General features: G+C 38.5%; 1 protein-coding gene across 1 annotated transcript in view; it reads right to left on the reverse strand.

Annotated features, from left to right (window-relative positions):
• Positions 1-2,553: 2,553 nt before the first annotated feature.
• The window catches only part of cadm3 (cell adhesion molecule 3), a 283,081-nt gene continuing 273,569 nt past the window's right edge, over positions 2,554-12,065 (reverse strand). Inside the window, exon 10 of the mRNA XM_055228474.1 lies at positions 2,554-4,895. Within this exon, the coding sequence (XP_055084449.1) occupies positions 4,777-4,895 (119 nt within the window). The 3' untranslated portion in view covers positions 2,554-4,776. The remainder of the gene's footprint in view (positions 4,896-12,065) is intronic.

Here is a 12,065-nt window from a genome sequence, read left to right on the forward strand (position 1 = left end):
CACTGTAAACTCGTAACACTGAACCGGAACAGATTGTAAAACTACACTTCTCTCACAAGCCCCTCCCCCCAAAAAACTAAAACAACAAATTTCAAACTAAAATTTCAAACATTCCTCGTACAAAGATTTGCAGTTAAGGTTTAGTTTCCAACGTGGTTATTTTTACACTCCAGATAGTGGTATTTTCAACTCTGCATTTCCACGTATGTAATAAAAACAGGCAGGCTTTAAGAGTATACGCCGTCAATGCAGAAACGGACTGAGTGCACTGCAAGAAATAATGATCCAAACCAGTTCAAATCACTTCAATTCAACATATTCGGTTTGAGTAGATTTAACTAGATTCACTGACGTACTGGGTCTAGCTTATTTAAGTTATGTCAATGTAAATCTATAGTTTTATTTCCAACTATACTGTTGTGTCTGTGCAGAATGAAAAATCTGGCACCTCACCTGCATGAATCCATGGAAAGACAAAGTTAAAACCAACTTCAGAACATTCTCAGTGGACATAGATATGTTTTATGCCGTACGGTGAAATACTACAGCCAAAGGAACAACATTTCCATGGAAACAAGCAGGAAGAGGCCCAAATAAGAGTCAGGTTTGTGGAGATGCGAGCGCTCTCATAGTAAGGACACATGTTTTTCAGTGCAATAAACACAAACAAAATGAAAGAAACATGCTTTTACTTTAGTCTACTCATGGGCTACGAAGTTACACATTGTAGCTTTAAAGGTACTGTAAGCTGCAAGTGTCCCTAGTGGTTTAGAATTGGTAGTGCAGCCTCTTTGAAAACACGAGGGACCAGTTAGAATTGACCAAAAACACAAAAAAAGCGTAAAACTATCTTGACTTGACCCATTGCATAAAACAACAAAACAAACAATATCAGTAACATGTTTACTTCATATTCACTGACACAAGTGGACATTTTTGGAACGTTCTTGGTTTTATGTTGGCAACTAGGTCAAAAACTGTAATTAATGTGTTTGATTATTCAAGATGAACGTAAAAACAAGAAGGAGGAGTAGAAAAAATGTTTAAATACCTACATTTCAAATAATCTAGACCCTTATAATCATTAAATGTAAACTAGCCAAAATGTTGCACAAATCCAGACATGTTGAATTCACGTGATTTAAACTGTACGTGTTATTTTTTTGCAGTGTATTAAAGGAGGAGAGAGTGGGAGAGGACAGAGGAGACAGAAAGAGACTAGACCGTATTTACACAACAACAAACAGTTTGTGTCAAGTAAAAAGAACGCTATATACTCCTATATATATATATTTATATATGTATATCATCATCATCATCGTCATCAGGGCCCGTCCGGAGCACAGGGCGGGAATGCTGTCGGGGCATCTGAGTTAAACCAGGTGAGGAGTGAGGATGGAGGGGTCAGACAGAGCAATGCAAAAACCAATGTCTAAAAATGAGTTCAAATGACTTGTTAATCTTGAGTTGAGTAGATCAAACTTAACTCATTTCAGTAAATCTGGGTATTTTTACTTTTTGCAGTACGAACTCAATTAGAGCGATGTAATTAAAGCCATTTTAATTAAACTGAGAGACAGTCATTTCTAGTGGTTAGTGATCAGCTTGGGTCTTTTTAATGGAGAGGTCCACAGCCAATCCTCTGTCAAGAAAAGTCTACGATTTGGAGCTGAGTTTCAGATTTAGAAGTACAAATCTAACTGTTTTTGTGTTCAAATGTATTAATTAAAAGTTTAAGTAGGAAATTAAATACTAAGTAATCAGTATGTGTAAGTAAAAAAGGCTCACTTATTCCAAAATCAGATCATTTTGCCGAGATTTAAGAAAAAACAAAGTTGAAAGTCAAAAAGGTCATATAGAGAGAGAGAAATCAAGAGAATTATTCAGTCATTTGAACTCTTGAGACATCAGTTTGTACAGTGCAGGAACAGTAAGAGGAGATGGGGTTTTGTTGTTCAAATAGTAATATAAGCAGTGAAGGCGTAAGTTCTCTGGAGCAGTGCAGTATGAGCCAGGCCATAAGAGGGCAGTGTCTTGAATAAACATAATCTTTTGCAACAAAATTTTGGCTGTGTTTCTTTCAGAATCGTCTCAATTGTTTTTTTATTGAATTTTTTTTTAACATAGTTTGAGGTGTGTTATTGAGCAATGCAAAAAAACAAAAAACAAAAACAAACTATGGCCACAAAAAAGCTGTCAATCTTCCAATGCTGAATACACCAGACTTTCAAAGAATTCATAGGGTAAAAATTAAAAAAAAAAAGTTAATTTCCACAGGTTCAAAGGCTAAATTTCAGCACGAGGTGTGAAAATAAAATAAAATTAACACTATAAACACTAGTTTCAGACATTCCTTCTAGTGAAAAAAACAACAACAACAACAACAACAACAACAACAACAACAAAAATTATTATTTGACTAATGTACCAAAATCTCAAAGAATATTAAGAAAGAATATAGGGATAAAGTGAAAAATAGCCCAAATTTCTGTATGGTGTTTTGAAATTTAAACAAAACACAAGTCTAGGTGTCTTATATTTTGACCTTTCCGCTCTATAACGCCCTGGACCATACCACTCAGAGGAAGTGCATCTTCACTGTCCAGTACTTTTAATATGGGATTCCTCCACCTTTAAATGATCTAGTTTCAACTTTTGGCCCTAGTGGGAGGTAGTAACAGAAGCTCGTCAAAGATAGAACGCAACTATTGACAAACCTTATGCATATCATAGTTAGCAGAACCAATTTTCACCAAGTTGTTTTCTATTGTAAATGTATGTATTCAATTTGTAATATAGTAATGATGTGATATTTTGTGTTTGATTCGGGGTTTGCACCTTTTGTTGTTTATGCTGTTTATTATTGTGAATGTACAGTAACTGCTTTTGTATGACACTTGGTTGCTATGACAACAAGTTTACATGAAGATTGGATTGGTCATTCGCTGGTCTGTTTTTTTTCTGCTGTTATTTTGCTCTTGTTTTGTTGTGGGATACGGCCTGCAGTCACCCTTGTGTTCAGAAAATGAACAACCAGAAGAAACTGACTAGAACCAAAACCGTCAAAACCGACCAATAGAACCTTCACATCAACTTGTTAGCATAGCAACATACGAAAGCAGTTACATCAACAACAACAACCGTGGATCTATAATACTAACGAGTGAGATCGACTGGTGGCCGCTCAATGCGTCATGCGACAATGCATCGTTTGAGAATCCACAAAGGCCAGATTTGTAGGGATTCTTTTATACACTGCCTGGCCAAAAAAAAAAAAAAAAAAGTCCCCACCTGGATTTAACTAAGCAAATATGTTTGCTGCTGCAGTTGGTCAGGTCTAGGTTCAGCAACAGTCTGTGCTCTAAGAATGAGGTCAGCTGACACCTGAATATACTGAATGACTAGGTTATTCCATCAATGGATTTTTTCTTCCCTGATGACACGGGCATATTCCAAGATGACAATGCCAGGATTCATCAGGCTCAAATTGTGAAAGAGTGGTTCAGAAGCATGAGACATCATTTTCACACATGGATTGTCCACCACAGAGTCCAGACCTTAAACCCTTTGAGAATCTTTGGGATGTGCTGGAGAAGGCTTTGTGCAGCCAGTCTTGGTTAAAAATTAATGAACTGGACGGAAATAAATCTTGTGACATTACAGAAGCGAAATCGAAACAATGTCACAGCGAATGTGTGACGTAATCAAAGCTAAAGGCGGAACAACCAAATATTAGAGAGTGTGAACTTTTTTTTATTTAATGGCAACTTTTTTTTTTGGCCAGGCAGTGTCTTTTAACAACAATAAATTCTCAATGTGCCGAAAAGTTAGCTTTGTAATATTTAGCCTAGCAGCGCTCTGAACCTGCGCTAGCTCCTCTCTAGCAGCTATCACTCTGATTGTTCATACTTGACCCTCACATATTGGGCAGCACTAGGCCAGTCTTCAGCTATTCAGTATTTTTTGGGGGCAGAGCTCAGGCCACTTAAAACAACACAACGGCATCTTTGGTTCATCTTCCAGATTGTATTATACTTCCATGGCAACAACACATAAACAGTAACAGGAACAACAAAAGGTGTCCACTCTGAACGAAATATCAGATCATTACAGCACGAAGAAATCATGAATTCACATGTGTATGTTTCCACGACTACTTTTGTGTTCTATAGCTACATAAGGCCTTACGTGGACCTTTCCTGGAACAATATCGTGCATTGCCTATTTACCATTGGTTACTTTAGGCAGATGTAAATATCTGATTGGTTGAAGTACCTCAATAAGACAGCAAATCTAATATGTTAAGTGTGAAAATGCGTGATTAAAATGCATGGGTTAAGTTTGAATATGGATTACAATTTTGCATTCGGAGCGACGTGTTAGTAGGGAACAAGCATTCAAGTCATCGGCAAGAGTCCCCCAGACGGCGTGGTTACTGGTTCTGTTCTGTTGTCCATTTTTAGTCAGTGCAAAAACTTTACTTCCCTGTATCAATGCAAAAAAGGGGTAGTACCATGTAGCGCTGTTGTGTCACTGTTTCCCATTTTCCGTTAGCATTAGCCATTAGCAGTTAGCCAGTAGCTGTTAGCCAATAGCCGTTAGCCAAACCTCCCCTCTCCCCTTCCCCCCGTATCCCTCCGACTGAGTGAAGAACAGAATGAAAACAAAATGGCGGTTGTTTATTCGGAGCTTCACTCTCTCTCTCTCTCCCAAACGTTTCGCTCCCTCCTCTTCGTCGCCCTCTCCGTCGCGGTTGTTAGCTGTAGGATCCCGGGTCTAAATGAAGTACTCTTTCTTGTCCTCCACGCCAGATGTCCCGCCCTCTGCATTGATGATCGCCGTGTCTGCGTCGGGAGCGTCGTCTGAGCCCTTGGCTTCGTGGGTCAGGTATGTTCCTATAAAAGAAAAAGAGGACACAGAGGAGAAGGTGAGACAGTATCGGGAAAAATATCAAATTATGATTTTTTGGACAAGAATTACGATTAGACGTTTGATTTATGTTTTAATAGTAGAATTCTGTTCAAAGTTCACATTTAAAGGCATCCAAAAGAATTGACAAAAAAGAAATATGAACCAACAAACACAAGAATCACATTTCAGAACATGTTTGTGCAGATCGAAATGACAGGCTTAGATGTTTTTATGCAGAAGTCTTTGTTGTTTGTGGATGAAATAATAGTACTTAAAAATGCAGCCTATTAGATATGCTAGCTAGCTTATTGTGTCTCAAAGCTAACAGTCACTTTTATTAAAATCAAAAAACATAAAATAAATAACCTATTAAAATTCAAATTAATTAAAATAAAGACTAGCTTATTGTTTTTAAATGTAGAATACTTCAGTTTGTGGCATTGTTTTAATATTTATTATGCCTCAACATTAGCATTAACGTTAGCAAACATGTCTCTGTCTCTGGTGAAGGATTCATTTTATTTGTGTCGTGTTTAATATGTTGTCAGTGACATCCACCTGCAGCTCCCTGTCTACTGTCTGACCCTAACCCTCTACCCTCTGACCTCTGACCCCTAACCCACCTGCAGCTCCCTGTTCACTGCCTCATTTTTAAATATTTCTTCATTTTAGCGTGACTCTGCAAAAACCTTATAGAGTTAAAATTGGACAGGAAGTAGTGACGCTGACAGTGAGATAGAGGGCGCTTTTGTGAACAGAGCCTATTGCGTGCGCTCAAATTGCAATTTCAGTTACTCTTGCAGCGTTAGATTGTTGAAAGTAAATCTTGTGACAGTTAAACCTGTTGACAATGCTGTGGAATTATAACGTATTTTTGTTTATTTCATATCTGACTCCATGGAAATATTATTGCTTTGCTTAGAATGTCCCGCAGGAGGGCATTAAGCTGATCTATCTCCAAGGAGAACAGCACAGGTGACGCTAACAGTCCAGTTTACATTCTGCAATAACCACCGATCACACACTCATTCATACAGCTGAGGTGGGTGAGGTGTCTTGCCCAGTGACACAATAGTCACATGTGTTTTTGGTCGAGGTAATCAATCCATCAACCTTTATTTTAGCCCCTCCCTCCACTTACCCCACATTCTAGAGCTTTTAGACAATATTTTATTCCCCTTAAATGATGGAGCTACACAGGAGTCTATCTGTCATCCCCTGTTCCTGCTGAAGGTTTTCAGATTTCGTTGAACTTTATCGATTTTAATTTTTAATCGGAATTACCGTGAGACCTTTTCTCTGATGGTTTATTCATGGCAGCGATGTCACTGCAGGGCCATCGTTCCACTCCATTATCCCACTTTTCAATCAAACACCTACAAACTTCTTTTATTCATGTGTTTTGAGTTGAAAAATAACAAGAGAAACGGGAACACTTTCCTATGACTATCCACAGAAACAATAATAAAAAGGCACGCCATGTACTACTTTTCTGCTTGTCTCCATGGAAATTATATTGCTTTGCCTTTGTTACACAGTATAGCATTAAGCATCTCCTTGTAGAACCCAAGCTGACACCACCAGTTCCACGTCAGATCTGTGGAGAGGCAAGTCCACTCACAGTAACAACAGCTTTTCAATATATATTTTTAGCAATTCAATAATTTTTTTTAAAGCCAGTGTCAGAGGTTCATCTCCGTCTCCTCTGTGGGATTCTCCTCTGTCTCCTCCGTGCTGAAACACAAAGATTCCCATGGGCAACAGCCGCTAGTGGTGGACATCAAAAGGCTCCAAAGCTCTCTTGACTCCTTCAGAGAAAATGAAGAACGCCGTGAAGATCAGGAACAACCCGTTTACAAATCCAGCAAGGATCTCACATATCCATGGGAGAAGCTGTCATTGGACCTTCAGAGTAAGATCACAGATGCTGCGAATCTGACCAAAATGCGTCGTGCAGTCAAGGAACATGTGGAACAAGTCAAAGATCAGGCCTCAATTGTTACTCCACAGCCCATAAGCCAGCTCCACAAAGGCGAACCACATAGACACAGAAAAAACAATAGATTCCTGGAGGTTTTGTCTACTAAACTGGATCTGAAACATCCTGAAATGTTGAGCCGCCGGTTGAACTTGGCTGGTTTGTACTTGTCGTCTTTGACACATAAGTATAATGCCGTACTGTGGAACATTCTACGCAAAGCAATGACATCTCTATGGAGACAAGGTAAATAGTCACATTTTTACCTTCAAGGCACTCACAGCACTTTACATCAAGGAACCAGTCACCCAGTCACACACACATTCACACACCAGTGTACACAGACACTGGGGGTGAGGGGGGTTAAGTGTCTTGACTAAAGGTTTTAAGACTCTTGCACATTGTCTCACTCCCACACACTGTCTCACTCTTGGTTCTCTTTTATTAATACAACGTTTCCGACCCTCTGACCTTCCTCTGGTAATACCTGAGGAGGAGGGCTGAGGAGTCTTCTTAAAACCTTTCAGTCAAGGACCTCTCCTCCGCCCAGTCATGTATGCAGAATCTACACAGAAATGGGTTAAATGTCTTGCCCAAGGACACAACAAGAGCATTCATCTGTGGGAGCTGGAATTGCACTGCCAAACTATGGGTCAGTGGATTGGACCTCTTTACAAATGATGTTTATTTATTTCGAGAGCAGGATTCAAACCGCCGACCTTGCGACTAGTGGATAAACACTCTCACAAATGCTACTGTTGCCTATAGAGGTTCTCAACTGGAAAGGTTACTTAGTGCAACTTTAATAGGCTTATAATCCAAAATAACTGAGTAAGGTTTAGACCAAGTCATAGATTCATGGTTTAGAAACACTCTGCAGATACAACCAGAGAGAGGAGAGGTCAAGGTATGAGGGATAGAAGCAATACATTCACTACAACAACAAAGTAAAAGTAGTAAAGTAGTATGTAGTAAAGTTGTAAAGTAGTAAGGTTCTATACTTGTACTTGAGAGCTGCTGAAAAGGCTGAGGGTTTATTTTTAACACGTTAAAACAATATCGATTCAATTGTTTCTGTTGAACAAAATTCAGCACAAATCTTTATCAAAATCGCTACATTACTCCAATCACTGCGGTGTGAGTAGGTGTGGTTGTGGTTGGAGGGGCACAGATTGGCAGACACATCAGTCAGCCCCAGGGCAACTGTGGCGACACACATATAGGTCACTGGCATCGAGAGTGGACAATGAATCAATAATGCAATATAAAACAGCTTTAGGTTACAATTTAAAGTGGCTGTTCCTGATTTTTACCGTCTTAAAAAAAATGAATAACAGAACTAGTTCATTTTAAACAGTTTGCAGTGGTCCAAAGTTATTCCTTATGCATTCTGAGCATCATAATTATTCACTGCAATGAATTTATAAGCACTTTTCAGAGACCAGAGACCACACACTTCCTGATTGTCAGATAATAAAATGTTTTCTAATTAGACGCAGACAGCACAGACCTGTTTATACAATATATCTGTACTGGGACAAGACACACTTTGCTCAAATAAATTGAAAAAAATCAGATAGAGGGACTAGATAAATGTATATGTATGTATATGTATATAAATGGACAAAGCTAACCTGTTAGCCGCCGTGTTCCAAATATGAAGTGAGCATGGGGAGTTACCTTCAACAGCCTGGATACAGATTGTCTAATGTTAATCATATACTAGACCAAATACTGTCTTGGTTTAGTCCTGGTTAAGATATGGTTTAGTCCTGATTTGAGAAACATACAGAAATGCTATGTCTTAGAATGTATTTTACATCTATTTAAAAACTGGGGCTACAGTATATATGTATATGGTGGATTCTAAACACTGCCTTTAAATCTGAGAATATGAGTCACATTATTTGGCTCATTTTGCTCACAAAAATAACCAAGAAACAGTTGATAAAGTAAAAGTGTACTTAGATTCTTCAAGTAAAAGGAAATGCTCATGGCTTCTTAGAAAATGGGCCATGATTATAGAGAGAGACTAAAAGAATATTCTGAGGAGGAACTAATGCATTATGTCTGTAAAAAAAAAAAGACTGGGCTTGCAGAGCTGCTGCATTCCTTATGGGGATTTAACTAGTTTATAGGCTTACAGGTGAAAGCATTACCATGTACCTAAAGTAGCATTTTCTTTTCTATAGCCAAAATTGTACTCAAGTAAGTAATGGTCCAAGAAATTACTCAAGTATAAGTAAAAAAGTATTTTGGAAAAGTACTACTACTACTACTACTACTAAGTAAGAGTAACTTAAAGAGTAACAAGATGTAGCATTCATAGTTTGAAGTTAATGTCTGTGTAATCCCTCAGGCATGCAGGTCTGATCCATGGCAAAAGACGAAATTCAATCTGTCAACTGGACAAATCGTTGTAGGAGTGAAGTCATTTCACTGCTCATCCAAGACTCTTCTTCTGGTCAGATTACTGCTGGACACTGATTTATATCTGTTTAAAGGGAGGAGCTAACTACACTGAAACTGTAAACAGCTCCAGTTTCATCTGAAACCACCTGATTCTACCTTTAATGACCCTGCTATTGTTCTCTTGGTCTGGATCTGGATGGAGTTGTAGATGGGGGAGAGATGATGTCTAAGGCTCCCATTTCTGTTTAAGGAAGGATTGTCTTTCCTAACAAAAATAGCTTCTTTAACTCTCCTCTTAAACCATTTCTTTTCTCTGGCTCAGATCTGAACCTCACTCTCTTCAAAGGAGTGGTTAGTGTCTTTGAGATGTAGATGTACATCAGACTGGGGTCCTGAGCTGCTCTCTCGATGGTGTTGGTACATTTTCTTATGGAGTGGTGTTTAGTTTCACTCACTGCACTCTTCACTACACTGAATGGAGTAGACCACATTACTTTGTTTGTGGCTCTGGGTTTTGTCCTTTGGGTGAACCAGTTTCTGTCTTAAAGTGTTGTGTCAGCAGCTGTGTAAGGAATAGTTACACCTTTCCTTCTAGGTTCAGATTCTCTGTTGTCCTGATCTTTAGTCCTCTTAGATCTGTGTTGTAGAGTACGTCCTCACTCCTACAATGATTTGTCCAGTTAACAGATTTAAACTTTGTCTTTTGTTTTTGAAGTGAATGCACAAAATCTGGTATTTTCAAAAGATAGACGCCAAAATGAGCCAAACTGAATCATATGTGAAGGAGCTGTGAGAAACACAATTGTTCAAATCATGTCATATTGTTACATAAAGCTCCAGTCACTTTAGATTTACTCACAGTGAGAAGAGGAACCACAACTTCTACTCAGGCAACAGTACTGCTACTCCAATTATGTATGCTGCTAGAAAAAATGAATTTCTTTAAAAAATAAATGTATTGTATAACATACAATAGAGTGGAATAAACCAGGAGTAAACTATAACAATGAGTGAACCTACTGGTAAGAATCATTTGAATTTTGATTATAAATCTGTTTACGACTCTGTAATTTACATCAACATCATTTGAACATTATATAATTTTTCTTTTTTTACTTTTTTCAAGCACCAAAAGATGAAACATTTAAAACAAATCAAAATGAAACATCAGTATTCCCTGCACTACACAAGAGGACTACACTTTCAGATTGTTTGCAGTGGTACAGAGCAGCAATGCAGATTATTCACCACAATGGGGTTACAAGCATTTTTCACAACTCTAAAGTGGCGTTTTGCTGTCAGGGTAAAGGTAGCAACAACTAGCATGTTAACAGACCACTTCCTGATTATACAGTACAGTTTTGTGTCATTAGCTGCTGACGGCACACAGTGGAATTATTCTGACCTCAAGAGATGCTTATACAACACATCTGTACTGCTGACAGATACATTTTGCACAAATACAAGGGAAAAAAACTGGTACAGGCTTTAACTTAACTTAATCCATTCAAAATACATGTGTTGAAGCGAATTATATATCTAAGACTTCTCTCAATATTACATAGGTAAAATGGTTTATGTTAAATTGATGCATGGTTTTGTGTTTTAAAGGTAAATGATCACATGCCCACATCAACTTGTGGCTCAGTGGACAAACACTCTACCAACTGAGCCACTGTACCCAAAGCTGCATAGGAGAATGGCTCGGAGACAGGAAGTCATAGCAGTGTCTTAGCCTAAACCAGGATTAACCAAAGCAAAGAGTGAACCAAGACCGGCTAATCTAAACACAAAAAATGTTAGCTACAAATCTGACTAAAGCTTTAGTTAACAAAGCCTGAATTCAGATTACACACTTATGGCTGTGTAATCTCCCACTCACCCAGGTATGGTCCAGAGTAAAAGAAAAAATAAATTCTGTCAACTGAAAAGAAGTCCGAGCTGCTTCTTCAGTTCTGGTCAGATTCCTGCTGGACACTGCCTTATATCAGTCTGAAGGGAGGAGCGAACTACACTGAAACTAACACACCTGCTTGTTTACAGTGAACAAACTGGCCTTCTTAGATTGTGCAGTAACAATACTAGAGGACTCCAGGTAGAAGTCTTTAGGAAGCCCACACACACTGATGAACACCTGAGTTATCTGTACACTGCAATACAGAGCTCAAGTGGTGCCCACAAACACAGAGGGAAAACTGGTTCAGCCCAAGAACAAAACCCTGAGCCACAAACAAAGTAATGTGGTCTACTCCATTCAGTGTAGTGAAGAGTGCAGTGAGAGTTACACTGGAGAAACGAAACACCACTCCATAAGAAAATGTACCAACACCGTCGAGAGAGCAGCTCAGGACCCCAGTCTGCTGTACATCTACATCTCAAAGACACTAACCACTCCTTTGAAGATATAGAGGTTCAGATCTGAGCCAGAGAAATAGGAATGGGGGGCTTAGACATCATTTATCTGCTATTTATAACTCCATCCTTAGATCTAAATCTAAACAAGGAAAACAATAGTGCTAGCCAGTGTGCTAATAGGCATGAGAACACCCATTAGGGGCCTGATCGATTCTGTAAAACATGACTCTGACCAGAACTGAAGAAGTGGCTTGGGTGAGCAGCAAAATGTCTTCACTTTAAAACTTTTGTCTAGTTACAGAATTTATGTTTCTCTTTTGTTTGGACTAATGTAGATTCATATTATTTTATACTTTCAGTGAAATGAAAATCAATACTGGTCAAAAATACAAATGTTATCTAGTGTATC

This window comes from Periophthalmus magnuspinnatus, chromosome 17, assembly GCF_009829125.3.
Source record: "Periophthalmus magnuspinnatus isolate fPerMag1 chromosome 17, fPerMag1.2.pri, whole genome shotgun sequence".
In the NCBI taxonomy this organism is placed as follows: domain Eukaryota; kingdom Metazoa; phylum Chordata; class Actinopteri; order Gobiiformes; family Gobiidae; genus Periophthalmus; species Periophthalmus magnuspinnatus.